This window comes from Psammomys obesus, unplaced genomic scaffold, assembly GCF_907164565.1.
Source record: "Psammomys obesus unplaced genomic scaffold, mPsaObe1.curated_primary_1811, whole genome shotgun sequence".
Lineage (NCBI taxonomy): Eukaryota > Metazoa > Chordata > Mammalia > Rodentia > Muridae > Psammomys > Psammomys obesus.
The window spans coordinates 819,205-837,863 of NW_026589137.1; the positions used below are offsets into that span (position 1 = coordinate 819,205).

General features: G+C 40.0%; 1 protein-coding gene and 1 non-coding gene across 3 annotated transcripts in view; both read right to left on the reverse strand.

The window, feature by feature from the left end:
- Positions 1-11,341: 11,341 nt before the first annotated feature.
- The window catches only part of Lonrf3 (LON peptidase N-terminal domain and ring finger 3), a 38,398-nt gene continuing 31,080 nt past the window's right edge, over positions 11,342-18,659 (reverse strand). For both annotated transcript variants that reach the window (XM_055604933.1, XM_055604935.1), the window contains one exon: positions 11,342-16,312. In XM_055604933.1, coding sequence (XP_055460908.1) covers positions 16,157-16,312 — 156 coding nt within the window. In that variant the 3' untranslated portion in view covers positions 11,342-16,156. The remainder of the gene's footprint in view (positions 16,313-18,659) is intronic.
- LOC129674915 (U6 spliceosomal RNA) lies at positions 14,121-14,226 on the reverse strand. The gene has a single exon (XR_008719854.1). It is a non-coding gene; the product is annotated as a U6 spliceosomal RNA (small nuclear RNA).

The window sequence follows — 18,659 nt, forward strand, 5'->3', positions numbered from 1 at the left end:
TCCTGTTAGAAATAGTCCGTGTTCCCCTTACTTTGGAAAACTACTTGTTTACTGAGCTACCACAGGCCACATCCGAGCAGAAGTTCTAGGTTATATCCATAGATGGTCCTTGGTTGAGTGTCAGTCTCAGAAAAGACCCTGTGCCCAGATATATTTGGTCCTTGTAGAGCTCCTATCCTTTCCATATCATACTAACTTCCCTTCTTTCATATGATTCCCTGCACTCTGCCGAGGGTTTGGTTATGAGTCTTAGTGTCTGCTTTGAAACACTGCTAGGTAGAGTCTTTCACATGCCTTTTGTGGTAGACTCCTGTCATAAGTTCAATGCACATCCCATTTGTCTTTCTAAATGAGGATTAATCACCTTCGCCTGTGTCCATTTTCTTGATTATCTTCTTTAGGTGTGTAGATTTCATTATGTTTATCATGTCTTGTATGTCTATATAAGCGAGTATATACCAAGTTTGTCTTTCTCCTTCTGGGATACTTCACTCAGAATGATCTTTTCTAGATCCCACCACTTGCCTGCAAATTTCATGATTTCCTCCTTTTTGATTGCTGAGTAGTATTCCATTGTGTAAAAATACCACAATTTCTGTATCCATTCCTCCGTTGATGGACATCTGGGTTGTTTCCAAGTTCTGGCTATTACAAATAAAGCTGCTACGAACATGGTTGAACAAATGTCCTTGTTGTGTACTTGAGCAAATTTTGGGTATATACCTAGGAGTGGTATAGCTGGGTCTTGAGGTAGCACTACTCCTAGTTGTCTGAGAAAGCGCCAGATTGACTTCCAGAGTGGTTGAACCAGTTTACATTCCCACCAGCAATGGAGGAGGGTTCCCTTTTCTCCACAACCTCTCCAGCATGTGCTATCACTTGAGTTTTTCATCTTGGCCATTCTGATGGGTGTAAGGTGAAATCTCAGGGTCGTTTTGATTTGCATTTCCCTAATGGCTAATGAGGTTGAGCATTTCTTTAAGTGTTTCTCTGCCATTCGACGTTCCTCTTTTGAGAATTCTCTGTTTAGCTCTGTTCCCCATTTTTTAAGTGGATTACTTGGTTTGTTGCTTTTCTGCTTCTTTAGTTCTTTATATATACTTGATATTAGCCCTCTGTCAGATAAAGGGTTGGTGAAGATTCTTTCCCAATCTGTAGGCTGTCTATTTGTTTTGATGACAGTGTCTTTTGCTTTACAGAAGCTTTTCAGTTTCATGAGGTCCCATTTATTGATTGTTGCTCTTAGAGCCTGTGCTGTTGGTGTTCTGTTCAGGAAGTTGTCTACTGTGCCAATGAGTTCTAGACTGTTTCCCACTTTTTTTTCCAGCTGATTTAGAGTATCTGGTATTATGTTGAGGTCCTTGATCCACTTGGACTTTAGTTTTGTGCAGGGTGATAAATATGGATCTATTTTCATTTTTCTGCATGTAGACATCCAGTTGGTCCAGCACCATTTGTTGAAGATGCTGTCTTTTTTCCATTGAATGGATTTGGCTTCTTTGTCAAATATTGAGTATTCATAGGTGTGTGGGTTTATTTCTGGGTCTTCTATGCGATTCCATTGATCCTCCTTTCTGTTTCTATGCCAATACCATGCAGTTTTTATTACTGTTGCCCTGTAGTACAGCTTGAGATCGGGAATGGAGATACCTCCAGATGATCTGTTGTTGTACAGGATCGTTTTGGAGATTCTGGGTTTTTTGTTTCTCCATATGAAGCTGAGAATCTTTTTTTCAAGGTCTGTAAAGAATTGAGTTGGTATTTTGATGGGAATTGCATTGAATCTGTAGATTGCTTTTGGCAGGATGGCCATTTTCACAATGTTAATCCTACCAATCCATGAGCACGGGAGATCTTTCCATCTTCTGAGATCTTCTTCAATTTCTTTCTTCAAAGACTTGAAGTTTTTCTCAAACAGGTCTTTCACTTGATTGGTTAGAGTCACACCAAGGTACTTTATGTTATTAGTGGCTATTGTGAAGGGTGTTGTTTCCCTAATTTCTTTCTCAGCCTTTTTGTCTTTGGTATACAAGAGGGCTTCTGATTTTTTTGAGTTGATTTTGTATCCTGCCACTTTGCTGAAGGTGTTTATCAGCTGAAGAAGTTCTCTGGTTGAATCTTTGGGGTCGCTCATGTATACTATCATATCATCTGCAAATAGTGACACTTTGACCTCTTCCTTTCCGATTTGTATCCCCTTGATCTCCTTTAGTTGTCTTATTGCTCTGGCTAGGACTTCAAGTACTATGTTGAAGAGGTAGGGAGAGAGTGGGCAGCCTTGTCTTATCCCTGATTTCAGTGGGATTGATTTAAGTTTCTCTCCATTGAGTTTGATGTTGGCTATCGGCTTGCTGTATATTGCCTTTACTATGTTTAGATATGTGCCTTGTATTCCTGATCTCTCCAAGACTTTAAACATGAATGGGTGTTGGATTTTGTCAAATGCTTTTTCAGCATCTAAGGAGATGATCATGTGGTTTTTCTCCTTCAGTTTGTTTATGTTTATTAGATTATTTATTTATTTTGTCTATAAAAAATTCCTTTTGTAGATGAAATTCTGAGTTAGTTTATGATGTGCAGGTACATTATTAAAATTTATGGATGAGAGAGGAGTTCTGATAATGTCAATACTCAAAGGTCACATAAGTTTTGCTTTAGCATGGCTTATTCAATATTTTGATATTCTTGATTTCCATATTGTTCAGAAAAAGGAGTTCTGTGTCTGCAGGCAATCTTCATGGTAGTCTTAATTTGGTCAGTTGTGTTGAAACTCTTAACTCTCCATCAGCATGAAGCACAACCTAGATCTCAAAGCAGAGGGCCTTTTTCTCCTCTTGCCTCCTTGTTTGTTTCCTTTTTACATTTTCCATTGACTTTTGTAGCTAACATTCAAATAGTGTATTTTTTCAATATACTTTTATACCTACTGTTGTATCTTGCTCATATTCACCCTATTATGATCTATAGCTCTCCTACCCGTGTCCACTGGTCTCCTTTATTATCCCAATAGTCTCCTTTTGTGCAAAAGATTGATTTAACATATTAGTGAAAATGTGTCATTTATCTTTTCTTCTGTACTGCCTTAGTTATGGTCACTTACTATTGTTGTGATGAACCACAACTAAAAGCAACTTAAGGATAAAAGGGTTTAATTCACTCACAATTTCAGATCACTGTTCACCATCAAAATCAGTGAGGTTGGGAACTCAAACAAGGCAGGAACCTGGAAGCAGGCTATGATGCAGAGGCTATGGAGGGGTGCTGCTTACTGGCTTCCTTTTCATGGCTTATTCTGCCTGCTTTCTTTCTTTCTTTCTTTCTTTCTTTCTTTCTTTCTTTCTTTCTTTCTTTCTTTCTTTCTCTCTCTCTTTCTTTCCTTCTCTATTTCTTTCCTTCCTTTCTGCTTTCTCTCTTTCTTTCCTTCTTTCTTTTTTTGAATAAAGAATTTTTATTTACTTTTTGACAATGTACACAGGGTATCTTAGTCATATCTACCACTAGCTCATCTCTCCTATTCCCCATGGACCATCCAACTCTCTCTCTGTCCCTGTCCCCCTCTCTCTCTGTCTGTCTGTCTCTCTCTTTAATGTCATCTTCTTTTTTGTTATAACCTTCTGAATCAAATTACAGCTTCCCCCATGAGAGTGGATGTGCAGCCATCTGTCAAGGCATGACAACCTGTCAGTAGGCAAACACCCTTCAAGTAAAATGTACTAGCTGATATTTGAGCACACATGCACGCTAGGTAATGTTCAAATCAGTCAAGAGGTCATTGCCTCACTGTCTTTTCTTCTGGATCCTTGAGTTGTATTGTACATAAAGGTTACACAGACTTAATATTCTGTATGTGAGAGGACAGAACTTAGACATATATTATAGGATAAACATGCTAAAATACTTTCTTATAGAACCCAGTGATTGCCCCACCCACAATGGACTGGGCCCCACCACATCAACCACTAATTAAGAAAATACAAATACCCTATAGGCTTACCAACTACCTGATCGTAAGGAGGTATTTTCTCAGTTGGGGTTCTTTCTTCTCTGATGACTCTAGCTTGTGTCAGGTTGACATGAAACTAACCAGCATACATACCATTACACTCTCTTGTTCACTCCTCCTTTTCAATCTCTTGTTCCCTCCTCATAGTTTTCCTGCTTTTATGTCGTATTCATGTATGTTTAGACATACATGAATAAATAGTAAATATCACATCTAGATCATCTTCCCTGTCTATCCGCCTCACATGTTCAACATGTCAATAGACATGCCAGTGGCCCAAAGGGGCAGTGATCTTTCTTCCTGTGATTATGGAGTAGAACTATACTAAATCTCTAGTATACAAAAGAAGCCAGATATTTATAGAATCACTGACTTAGGGCAAATAAGCTATTTTTGGAGCTTACTTTTGTTAAACTTTAAACATTTAGACCTTGTTGATGCTTCTGAGAATGTAGGTAGTATTTGTAGTGAAGTACATTTGGGGTGGGAGCAGGCTACACTTCAATTAATTAAGGAAAGTTTTTTTTTTTTTTTCAGTGCTTGTCAATGAATCGGTGGCATTTACTCGCACATACATGTGTATAAGTGGAAAGGAAACAAAGCTGCCCAATCAGTGTGAATAGAAATTGGGATGAGAAAATTGGTAAGGGAAAATCTGAAGTGGTATTAGGAGGTTTGTAGATACAAGGCTTCTTGACTAGGATACATATACACCTTGAGATGACCACAGACAAGCTTCCTCCCCTCTCACCGTATCTCAACCCTTCCTGAGTGTGAAGAAATCAAAACATAAGAAGGTAAAGTTTTGGCTTCAGGGAGCCTGCGAACTTAAAGTACTTCTCTCCTTTTCCTTGACCTTCATTTTGTCACTGGGAAAACTTTGTAATGGAAGTTTTGGTGTCTTGAAAAACTCAGTTATATTATGTAAATATGTTTTTGTTTTAATCCCAAGTGTGGGGGTTTTAGTTTGTGCTTTAGTTTGTCCACAGCTAATAACTGCCTCCTGAGGGGCGTGGTCTTTGCCAGCTGTTAAAGACCTGCCTTGTGCAGCACAGAGAGGGGCTTGTTCTAGGACTCTGAGGGTATAAATATAAAAGCCCAGAAAGAGAAGGTGTGGCAGTTTGGAGGGACCGGAGATGGGTGGTGTGACAGCTTTGAGGAGACAGATGGAGAGAAGTGTTTCAACAAAGAGGTTTAGAGGAGACTGCTTGCTGCATTTGCTCTTGATGGAGGTGGGTATAGACCCATGAGAACTCATTGACCTTAAACAGACAGGAGAAGTAAAGGGGTCTGTGCCCCCTCACCCCATTAACTTCTCTCTTACCTAGGGTTAAAGGGTTGGTGGAAGAGAGATAGAGGCTTACATACCCTAAATAAAATAAACACAATAGAGTTTAAAAACAAGCGCAACAGAGCTTTCTAGAGAACCATATTTGGCCCTGGAAAACTCAAAGGAGCCAAAAAGGATCCCAGAGGAGAGGAAGAGAAACTGACAGCTTTGGATTTACTCAAGGCTTTTGGAACAACTACAAATAGGACTGGCTTTCTTTAAAAATGGCCCAACCCAGTTCTCTAGGGAGAATGTTATGCAGCCATTCAGGGTGGAAGAATTGGTGTAGAAAGGGAGCTTGTGCCTTTAGCTTAAGTGTATTGTATCTCCCATGAGTCAGAGATTGTCAGGTTAGACACAGAATGGCACAGTTCAACACAACTATCTTCCCTGGGGCTTAATTGGCCAAGAGTTCTGGATTTTTTCGATTACTTCATAGATCTTGTTAGAACAAACAAGATCAGGTCCAACAGATAGAGGTTTCCCATCATTCTATTTCATTTTTTTTTTTTTAAAGACTGGATCCATGTTACGCTGGCTAACCTTGAACTTATGATCCCCATGCTTCAGGTCTCCTGAGTAAGTGATATTATAAGTTTCTGACAACATGCTTGACTTTTTGTTTTATACTATTCTTTGCTCCATTTTCATTGTTTTGAGGTGTGGAGGCGGGAAAGATTCTTATTATATTGTACAAACTGGCCTTGGATTCGAAGTCATCCTTTCTGGACCTCCCTGTTGGGGAATTACAAATGTGTGTCGCTGCACTTAGATTATCAGTTATTTTCTCTTTACTGAACCCATGGCCTTGCATATGCTAGGCAAACCAATCTATCACCGAACTACATATTAATCCTTCAATTCATTTTTTCTTTCTTTTCTTCCTTTCTTCCCTTCTTCATTCTTTTTTTTTTTTTTTGTTCCTTATTTTTTTTTTTTCTTTAGAAAAGTCTCATGAATCCCAGGCTGGTCTTGAACTAGTTATGTAATGGGAATGACTTTGAACTTCTGATCCTCCTGCCACTACCTCTGAGGAGCTAGAATTACAGGAGGCAGAACCATGTCAAATTTATGTAGTTTTGATGAGCCAACCCAGAGCTTCACACATGCTGGGCAAGCATTTTTAATTGTTTCATTCTTGTATCCTTTTTCAATGGTAAAATAGAATTTGCATAAATGTCACCAGTGGCACAACATACACACACACACACACACACACACAAAAAAAAAAAAAAAAAAAAAAAAACAGCACTGCAGATAGAATGGGACATGTTGCTGATGCTCTCCTGCTGGGGCCAGTTTGGATAATGTCACACTATAGCCCAGTGGGTTTTATCAGATTTCCTCTCATGCAGTTTGTGTTGGGCTGAGGATGGTAGAATACTTGTTTTGGGTTTGTGAGACCTTAGGTTCTATCCTCAGCACCATAAAACTAGTTAATTATTTAGACTTCACTTTAAAAAATATTTATTTATTCACTTTACATCCCAAGCATAGCCCCTTCCTTTTTCTCCTCCCTGTCCCACCTCCCCTCCCTCTTTCCCTCTTCTCTTCCCTTATTCCTCAGAAAAAGGGAGCCTCCTCCCCTACCCACTCACCCCAACCCATCAAGCCACATCAGGACTGGTCATGTCCTCTTCCCCTGTGGCCTGGTGAAGCACCCCCACTAGGGAGGAGTGATTAGAAAGCAGGCAAATGAGTCCATGTCAGAAGACAGCCTCTGCTCCCCTTGCTAGGGAACCCACATGAAACCTGAGCTTCCCATCAGCTACATGTAGGGGCCTAGGTCCAGTCTATGCATGGTCTTTGGTTGGTGTTTTAGTCTCTACAAGCCCCTCTGGGCCCTGGTTCCATGGTTCTGGTGGTTTTCTTATGGAGCTTCAGTCACTTCCACGTCTTTCTATCCATCCACCCACTTTTCCACAAGATTTCCTATGCTTCACCCAATGTGTTTGACTGTGAGTCTCAGCATCTGTTTCTATCCACTGCTGGGTAGAGACTCTCAGAGGACAGCTATTGCTAGGCTCCTGTCTGTGAACATAGCAGAGTATTGTTCTTTAATAGTGTCAGGGGTTGGCTGTCTCCCATGGGGTGGGTCTCAGGTTGGGCCAGTCATTGGTTGGACATTCCCATAATCTCTGCCCTATGTTTATCCCTGTACATCTTGTTTCAGTCAAAGTTTTTGAAGATGGGTTGGTGTTGCTCTCCCTCCACTAGGAGTTCTGCCTAGTTAGAGGGTGTCCTCTTCAGTCTCCATGATCCTTGTTACTAGGAGTCTCAGCTAGAGTCACCCCCTACTATCCCCAAAGCCTACCCTGTCCTAGGTCACCAGCTTGTCATGGAGATGCCTCCACCCATGGTTTCTCTTCTCTCTACAGGCCCTCGGTCCTCCCACAGCCTGCTCTCCCAGGTCTGATCTCCACCCTTATTTCTCTCTGTGTTCTTTCTCCTATGTTGTTCCCTCTCTCAACCAACTTCCACTGTCTATTGTATTTTCCCTTCTGAGAGAGATTTAATCATCCTCCCTTGGGTCCTCCTTATTGCTTATCTTCTTTGGGTCTGTGGATTGTAGTATGTTTATCCTGTACTGTATAGTGGACTACATTTTTAAGCTATTCTTTAAAAATCATTTTCTTTTTATCTATTTCCTTAGTATGTGCGTGTGTGCTCTCTCTCTCACACACACACACACGTAGGTGTGCGTGTGCCTACATATGTGTGTGTGTGCATTTATGTGGGATTCCAGGGATTGAATTTAGGTCATTAGACTTGGCAGAACGTGCTTTTACCCTTTGGGCCATCTCCTCAACCCCCGTTGAGCTATTCTTGATGAACCATCCAATGAAAATAAAAATGTTAAATAAAAATGATTTTAAAGTACATCAAAAAATATTAGCTGTGAGATGACAAGACAACAACAAAAAAAATCGAAACATCAGGTAGGGCTATCTGCTCCAATCAAATACAATTCATGAATATTTTATTTACAAAGAAATTAGAAGTACATTATTGAAAAATGTTTCAACCCTTAGCTGAGGACTGTTGACTATTGGAGGAGAGAGAATCATTTTTCTTTGGAGCTGTGGCACTATTAAGTTCCCCATGCCTCAGTGGATGGTGTCACACCTAAACAAATATGGGCAACATGAGCTGCACTCAGTGGGTTAGAGGACAAAAGGAGGTCAGGTTCGGAGTTGGAAGCAAAACATATCAGGGGAGGTTCAGGAGGAGTTGGAGAAGAGATAGGGTTTGGGGGATGGATATGATCAAAATACACTGGATTCATCTATGGACTTATCAAAAAATGTAAAAATGCTTTAAAAAGAACCCCCCCCCCAATAAAGGCAGAAGTGGGATAGTTGGAAAAAAAGAGAGATGTTTCAAAATTAAGTCATTATATATAAGCAAACCTTTTCAGTGTTTTGTTGTTGTTAATTTTTCTTTTATTTTTCCTTTTTTTTAATTACAATTTATTCATTTTGTATCCCAGCAGTAGACCCCTACCTCATTCTCTGCCAACCCCATCCACCCTCCCTTTTCTCCCTCTATGTCCATCCCAAAGTCTAATGTTAGGGGAGGTCCTCCTCCCCTTCTATCTGACCCTAGCCTATCAAGTCTCATCAGGAGTGGCTGCATTGTCTTCCTCTGTGGCATGGTAAGGCTGCCCCCAATTAGGGGGAGGTGATCAAAGAGCCAGCCAATTAGTTCATGTCAGAGACATCCCTTGTTCCTCTTACTAGGAAACCCACTTGTACACTGAGCTGCCATGAGCTACATCTGAGCAGGGATTCTGCGTTATCTCCATGCATCATCCTTGGTTGAAGTATCTGTCTCAGAAAAGACCCCTGGGCCCAGAATTTTTGGTTCTGTTGGTCTCCTTGTGGAGCTCCTGTCCCCTCCAGGTCTTTATATCTCCCCTTCTTCCACAAGAGTCCCTGCACTCTGCCCAAAGTTTGGCTATGAGTTATGGCATCTGCTTCAATACCCTGCTGGGTAGAGTCTTTCAGAGGCTGTGGTAGGCTCCTGTCCTGTTCCCTGTTTTCTCCCTCTTCTGATGTCTCTCCTATTTGCCTTTCTGAGTGAGGATTGAGCATCTTACCCAGGGTCTTCCTTCTTGCTTAGCTTCTTTAGGTGTCCAGATTTTAGTATGTTTATCCTATGTTACATGTCTAATATCCACTTATAAGGGAGTATATACCATGTGTGTGCTTCTGCTTCTGAGATACTCTTTTCTAGTTCCCACCATTTGCCTGCAAAATAATAATTTCCTGTTTTTAATTGCTGAGTAGTATTCTATTGTGTAAATGCACCACAATTTCTGTATCCATTACTTAGTTGAGAGACATCTGGGTTGTTTCCAGATTCTGGCTATTACAAATAAAGCTGCTATGAACATGGTTGAGCAAATGTCCTTGTTGTATGCTAGAGAACATTTTGGATATAAGCCTAAGAGTGATATAGCTGGATCTTGAGGCAGCACTATTCTTCATTGTCTGAGAAAGCACCAGACTGATTTCCAAAGTGGTTGTAAAAGTTTACATTCCCACCAGCAATGGAGGAGGGTTCCCCTTTCTCCATATCCTCTCCAGCATGTGTTGTACAACAACAGATCATCTGGAGGTATTTCCATCCCTGGTCTCAAGCTGAACTACAGAGCAGCAGTAATAAAAAGTACATGGTATTGGAATAGAAATAGAATGGTGGATCAATGGAATAAAATAGAAGGCCCAGAAATAAACCTACAAACCTATGGATACTTGATTTTGACAAAGAAGTCAAAATCATACAATGGAAAAAAGATTGTATCTTCAACAAATGGTGCTGGTCTAACTGGATATCTACATGTAGAAAAATGCAAATAGATCCATATTCATCACACTGCACAAAACTAAAGTCCAAGTGGATCAACGACCTCAACATAAAACCAGACCCACTAAACTTCTTAGAAAAAAAAGTGGGGAAGTGCCTTGAACTCAGTGGCACAGGAGACAGCTTCTTGAACTGAACACCAACAGCACAGGCTCTAAGTTTAAAAACAATCAGTAAATGGAATCTCATGAAACTGAAACGCTTCTGTAAAGCAAAGGACACTGTCAGCAGAACAAAACGACTGCCTACAGACTGGGAAAGGATCTTCACCAACCCTATATCTGACAGAGGGCTAATATCCAGAATATATAAAGAACTAAAGAAGTTAAACAGCAAAAAAAAAAAAAAATCAAGTAATCCAATTAAAAAACTGATAAACAGAGAATTCTCAATAGAGGAATATAGAATTGCAGAGCAACACTTAAAGAAATGGTCAACACCCTTAGTCATCAGGGAATTGTGAATCAAAATGACCTTGAGATTTCACCTTACACCCATCAGAATGGCTAAGATCAAAAACTCAAGTGACAACACCTGCTGTAGACGATGTGGAGAAAGGGGAACCCTCTTTTATTTTTTTAAACTCTTAACTTATAGCCCATGTTTCAGAACATATCAGCTATGTTAATCTATTCACACCCACCTCATTGTCATATATGTATGTACGTGTTTGCTGCTGGGGTGCAGACCTGGTTCCATAAGGAATTGTTTCTATTTGTGTTGACTTATTACTTAATCTTTGTAGTGCTGTAGATCGTTCAAGCTAGGGAAGTGCTCTACCACTCAGCCACATAGCCAGTTCTGTAAAGGTCTTTGTCATTAAAATATGTTACAGTCAATGGGAGAAAAACAGGATACAGGCTACATTGGTTCCTTTTCAGCGCTACTGAAACCAGTTGGTTAATTTTCTTTTCTTTTTTTTTTCTATGATAGTGGTAATGGAAGCCAGAGCCTTGTGTATGCTAGGCAAGTGTTTTGCCTGAACTATATCTCTGCCCTCCCCACTTTCATGTGTGTGGGGGTCGGGGGCGTGCGCATGTCTCCCATGTAGCTAGAACTGTAGTCCTATACCACCAGGCTTATCACAGCCAATTAATACTTTTTTTTAAAGATAGAATACACTTTGTTAGATACAGAGATAACAGGAAGTTTTTGTTTAATGAACAAACAATTTTCACAGAGACTGTCTATATCACATTACGATTACAACATAGATGAGCTGAAACTATGTCTTGAAGATTTAGAAGAAGGGAACCCTTTTAAAGAAATCAGGCATATAGAGGTAGTTGAATAGCATTGGTGGGGAGGGAGTGTTATCTTAATTTCCCTTCAACTCATGACTGTGTAAAAGTAAAATGGCTGCTTAACAAACAAATGGAAACCAGACACACATACTCGCTTGCCACTGTTTAAGTGGTTTGCTTGATGTTTTAATCCTGGCATTACAAAGAACTGCACACAAGAATGAACTAGTTTATCTAACATCAGCCAATGGGGCCACACTGAACCGTTTGCTGTCTCTTTATCTTACTGGTTGTCATCATTGCTTGAACAATAGATGGAGGTCCACAGACTTTTAAGATAATGCATAAGGTACAGTATTGCTTTGTAAACTTCTGTTAATCACATTTGTGGCTGCAAACAGTTTTTAAATGCTACAAAGTCATGAAGCAAAAGCTTTAAAGTAACACCAGGAACAGCAGTTCCAGGCACTTCTTTCTGGAGGTTAATTAACATGTTTGGAAACACCCACTTCTAAGTGAAAACACCCACTTCTTCATTTCACCTCTGGATGTGCACAATCCAGATTACTAAGTGACTAAGCACTAGAGTGAGCAGGATCTATCATTCTAAAATGAATTGAATGTGTAGATTGTGTATAGCTCCTTTTCCTCCCTGTCCTCTGTACATTATAAACACCAGAAAGCCAAGCCTATGCCCTGTTTGCTTTTCAGAGCTATCTTCGATCCAGAATTAAAACCTCATTCCTTAGATTCAAAAACAAGCTTACAAACTGCCCATTTCTACCTTGATGAGTAGAAATGGACACACATTTCACAAGCTGGGAACTCAAGGAATGAATCAATGGCTAAAATTCACATGCTGGAAATGGAGTTGGCACAGGGAATGCAGGCCCTGGGGGGGGGGTTACAGTCCATTAACAGGACACAACCTGTTGACAGTAAGAGACCTCTGGGTGCAGTGACCCAGGCATGGGAGCTCTGAGGCTTCTGTGGTTAGTCACAGGAGTTTACCTGAACCCAGGCCAGCTCCACAGGTAGAGATGGCAGCACCACATGTGCCATCGTAACTCAACCCTGCTACTGAGGCAGCACTGAACTGAAGCAGTTGGCCTTCAGAAAAGGCAAGCTATTGGAATAATTCTTTGCACCCCCCCCAAAGTGAGGTGCAAGCATCCTTTTCTTCAAATTATCCACCGAAAAGTAGTTTCTTCCTATTTCACTTTCTACATTTTGCTGGTTTTTAGCTAGCAGCAATAGTATGGTACAAAACAGAAAGGCATAAGGTCTGCTTGCTACCTAGTGTACTGTGTGTATGCATACACACACACATACATACATATACATACATACATACACACACATAAATACATACACACACAGAAATTAATTTACAAGGAAAGAGCTGAGTCAATCATGAAGTCACATAGAAAGGAAGACTAACTCAAGAAAGTGGCACTGTCTACAAGGAGGAATCTTGTCCTTCCACTTGAGGTTTAGCTTTTATCTCTATACTTCTCATGACTGCGCTTAGAAACAGAACCCATCTGCAAATGTTAAAAATGGTCACGATCAACAATTATCCTACCCATATACATTCCAAAGAAAGTCAAAACCTACTATTCTACTTCTTGCTATTACTGCAACATGAGCTGGCTCTCCAGCTCAACATGGATCTAGACTGCTCAGAGGAAAGTGCTATTTAGTCCAGCCAAGTTTTACAAGTGCTCAAATTGGGTACCCTTTTATCAATGGAATTTTATCAGGAAACCAAATTCCTCGATCTGCTATGTGATGGGTACAGCATCAAGCTTTGCCACTTAATGAACATGTTACATAAGCATATTCTTTAAAATTGCTGAGCCCCTCTGTTTGTATCCATATGTGGGGTTAACAGTGCTGTCTAAAAGGTTATTCATGTGCTGAGGTGAGTGAGACCACTCAGTTTAGTACCTGGTACATGATAGGTTCTCAACACATCATTTGTAGAGCCTGTTATTTGAGGCAGCATAAAGAAATACCATAGACTATGTACAAAAACCATAGCTGGTGAAATCTAATTATTCTGATATAGTTGAGATTCTCAACACATTTTGAAGAACAGGGAAGGTTATTTTTATGAAGTCCGAACTTAAGCTTCCATTCTATCAGAAATTCTAGATGCCACCAATATAACACTATTTTTTTTAGCCCTTATTAAAAATGGGAACCATCTTCATGGCATAGAAATTAGTCCCTACCTCTAACCCTCAATTGCTCTCCAATCTTTATTTCCCTTACATCTTTTTTTTTTTTTTTACACTACTGGATGGAGAACACAGTGCCCCATGCATGTAAGGCAAACACTAGCAACCTAGCTGTATCTCCAGCCCTACTTTCCCAGTCTTAACCCCAATAGGAGTTACTTGCAAACTATCAAATTGTGGTCCAAGAATCAGTGGTTTGGATATTCCCAATCAAGCTTATAGCTGCTGCTAATGAGTATTGCAAGTAAAGGCAGTGCTTCATGCAACTGCAGACCATTGATGATATTCTGCAACATGGCTGATAATAGTTATAGCTTAACAAATATCTCCCATCATCAAGGCACTGTGTTAAGTAATTTCTGACATGTCCCATTTAATGTTCCTAACAAGCCTATATGCTATTAATATCGCCACCATTTTATCTTTTAATAAAATATGTAGAACAGTATCCAAATTTGCATACCATCCTTGTGAAGGAGCCATGCTTGTCTTCTCTGTATCATTCCAGTTTTAGCACGCACAAGAGTAATTTCATATATAAGAAAACTGAGGCTCAATGAAAGTTAAATTACTTGCCTAAGTAACATATTGTAGTAAGTGAAGATGCTTTTGACCTTCTTTGTTATGTTTGCACTATAGAATAGGAAGCAACCATACCACTAAGAGTTTGCCATGATCATATGGTTGGGTGGCAGGTGGCAGTTTTCCACTCTCTGAGCCCTCTAGACTTAACTTGGGTGGTATCCCCTCCTGTATTTACATTCCAATCACTTGCATTCTTCACCAACCCACATTATTCCATTAAGCAAGTGCAGATGAGCATTTGCATTTTACTTACAGGAGTCTCTTTATAGCATTTAGCAAGCATATCTCTCTGTCTCTTTCTCTCTCTGTCACACACACACACACACACACACACACACACACACACCACCTCTTTCATGTTTCTGGTGGTTATAGAAGAACCCAGACTTATTCTCTCTTTTTCTCCTCTCTCTCTCTCTCTCTCTCTCTCTCTCTTTCTCTCTCTCACCTGTTAACAGAGTGGAGGGACTATATGTGAATAACAGACCACCTGGGAGTGGTTTGCATAAGAATCAAAATGTGACAATTCACTTTTCCTGACTCTCATTTTCTCCTTTGTCATTTTAACATTCGATTTTTCAGGTTTCTCTGACATGGAAAGACTCCTGCTAGCACTAAGCAACCTGATGAATGCTACTCCTACATCTTTCCTGTCTTTTCTCTCCCTGCGTCGAAATCTTTGGCCCATGGTTACCAGGAGGGAAGGCAGTGTTTACATAAAATCATGGATTCACCCTCTGTATCTTTAGGGGTTCTAACCTACCTGATTTCTTTACACTTTAGAAAAGAAACAGTCTCTCGAGTATTTCAGCGCATGTTGGTACATGTTTTGATCCTCAGAACTATGAGAAGATGTGGGATAGGCAGGTCAAACCGAAAGCCATATCTCTGAAAAAACTGGTAAGTATTAATCTTATCCCTAACTGCACTGGGGAGAAATTAACACATTTCTAATCAGATTTCCTGAAACAAATACCTATAACAGATTGTAATAAAAGACACTTCTACTTCATCTCTCTGTTCTTGAATACTTCTTTCAGCCTTATCCTGTATTTAACGCACACAAAAAAAAATGGATTCTTTTACTTTACTCTGGCACATGTCCCAATCTATGCCAAATCAATTAAATATTTTCTATTGCTTAATTCAGTCAGAAAAAGTGGAATCTGTGAAGATAAATACCTTAGAATCCTTCTGAAGTTCTTTTAAACTTAGTCCATTAGGATAGATATGAGCTATATAAAAGGAGCTCAAGAACTGGTATTAATTCAGCAAAAACTGAGTAAAGAAAAAAACACTGCACATATTTAGTACTATTATTCCCCCTACATACATAGTCAACCACATCAATAAATAAAGCAATGAATTTTTCAGTAATGTACACTTAAATAGTTACAAACGTACATGTAGAAAAAGGATACAGTAGTGCAAAAAATAAATTATTAAAACAGAAAGAAGTATGAACATTATTTTACACAATGCTCTATAAAACCTGAACCATTTGAAATAAGACCTCAAGTCAGTGAAAGAATGTAGTGATGTTAGTATCTCTCCTTCACATTTCAACCATACAGTCACTCAGCTTTGAAAGACAAATCACTTTCAACACTCAGAAAAATTGATGCTAAACATCAGCTTTTGGGGGGCTCTTCCACACCTCTGTGGTTTGTGTGGTAGTGCAGTGTGTCAAGAAGCATCTGAAGACAGAAAGTCAAACAGGTCAAATCCTTTCTATTCAATTTCTGTGTGGTCAAAAAGTAGAGTAACATCTCTCTAGGGTACCATCTTCTGATAAGGTGTTATTGCAATTAGATGTATTTGCAAGAACATTGTTCTGGGGCAGTAGGGAGGGTAGAAACTCCTCTTCCGCAATCCGGTCCCATTAATTTTGGTTTCTGGATATAAAGGCCAGGATTCGTCGAATACCATTCAATCTGTCCTTTAAGGACCTCATTGCTAGGAAGGGAAGCTGAGCCCTGCTTTCCAGGGGAAGAACCGCTAATGTCCACCAGCACCAGGCTGGACCATTTGGATTAACCTGCAACAGAGAAACAGAGTTCGTTGATCCTATTCTCTTGCAGTCCATGTACAGCTGTCCATGTGTATAAAGTAACTGTCCCACATGGAACTGCTTCTGTATATGGCAGAGATTGCTGCTAGCCTCCATAACTTTTTCTCCTCCTTTATTTCAGTTGAGCATACAGCCACAATGGTGGCAGAGGTGGAGGACACTGTTATTTCTCAGGCTCCCTTGTAATTGGGTAAGGCCATAAGATTAAAATTATGGCTAGAGAGATATAAAGAAAAAGAGTATGCATAAGTTTTGTGTCACGGTATGGGCAAAGAGCACAAACCCTCTGGCTTCCTTTTTCACTCCATTTGTTTTATTTACTTTAATTTTTTTATTATTTTATGTGTACAGTGTTTTTTCCTGCATGTATGTCTGTGTGCCACAGAGATCAGAAGACAGTGTCAGATTCCCTTGAACTGGTGGTTGTGTGCAGCCATGTGAGTGTTCAGAATTGTACTTGGGTCCCCTGTAAGAACAGCCAATGCTCTTAACCTCTGAGCCATCTTTTCAGTTCCTCCCCCTTTTTCTAGCACAACTGAAGTCATGGTGATGATCAGTCTTCTTCTACCAAGAAAAAGTAACCTAAGGATGGAAGAGCTTTGTGATGGAAGAGCCTGAATGCTTTATTGGAATAGAACTAATTGTCTTAGTCCTCCAGGACGGAGGTCTTCTCTCTCACTTGAGCCACAACCATCTTTAGTACCTGTTAAACGAAGCAAATCAAGATTTTCACACATGCCCTGTGCTCCCTAGGCAGGGTGATTTTACAAGCTGGAGTACACCCATTTTGTCTCTTCCATTTCTAAGGCTCTGGGTAGGTCCTTCAGCCATTTAAAATTCAGGCCTTTAATGCTCTGATTCTCGGGCTGTGGCATGTCTTTTAACTTCCATCATTTTCTTACTTAGGTGGAAGGCTGTCTAAATATGTCATGTCACTAATTGAGCCATAGTGGTCTTTTCTCCTGAAACCAAGAGCTATGCTTTCTAGTCTCAAAGTACAACAACCAAACATTCCAATTAGAAAACACATTTATGGGGGCTGGAGAGATGGCTCAGAGGTTAAGAACACTCTCTGTTCTTCCAAAGGTCCTGAGTTCAATTCCCCGCAAGCACATGGTGGCTCATAACCATCTATAGTAAGATCTGGTGTGCAGGCAGAATGTTGTATAGATAAAAAATAAATCTTTAAAAAGAAAAAAGACATTCATGTTAATCCTGGGGTTTTCCTTTGATAAAGACATTTCCAATCCTTACCAATCCTTGACCAAAATTCTCTTTGTTATCAGCTTCTTGAGCACACATTTTAGACATTTATTACTAAACCTCAAATGAGTTTTCTTCCCACAACGTTCAAAACAAGTCAGTTTTCAGCTTGTAGCGATGCTCATGCTGATCTAACTCCCTCCACACAAGGTTATTCGACTCCAAATGGTTTTTATATGTTTCTCCCTGAATGTCCCTGAACTCTTGGCTTCTCTATGCCACTAGCTTGCTTTATCTGGACACTAGGTTGATGCTAGTGTCAACTTTCCCAGGATCATCAATAAATACTTAAGCTAATGTTAATAATATAGCTATTTCTAAGGAACTTCCTACTAAGGTACAGCACTCTTATTCGTGGAACTGCTTGGATGAGATTTTGCTGCTGCTGTCACCACCACCAAGGCAACATGATAACAAAACTAATAAGAAAGGAACTGATTTGGGCTTGCTATGTCACTAAGGCATTATGAATCACAATGAGGCATCTCATCTGTGTTTTCTCCCATGGAAGATGTGATTAGCATTCAGAGTTTTCTATTGAGATAAAATCAGGAAGCATACATTAAAAAAGAAATTAAAGAAGTTACAGGAGTGTTTCTGTGGGAGAGCCAGATTATAATATGAAGAAAGGTAGCATTAAAAGAATATATCTTCTTAGGCCATTTAATCTCCAAACCGGAATTCCCCACAAACATTGCCTGATTGAACCCAGGCAGGCAAGGCTTGGTGAAATCAAACTCTCCCTGTTTTCCTAGTAGACTCTTGATCTACAACTTGAGTTCTCAGAGATCTGACTCACAAATAAGAAGAGCATTCCAGTAGAAACTAGTAAACTATGTCCCGGGGGCCAGTTTTCTTAGGACCTCCTCAAGCAAGGATCAGTGGTGAGGGCCCAGACTTGCAGGGCATAGATAGGCTGGATACGAATGTTTCTGCAGCTGTTTTCTTATAGGATAGGTGGCCCTACCTCCTAGCTCCCACAGCAGTGGAAAAGGGGACATGAAGCTGGCTGGAAGTAGCAGCCTTTTGCTACTTTTACACTCTGGCCTTC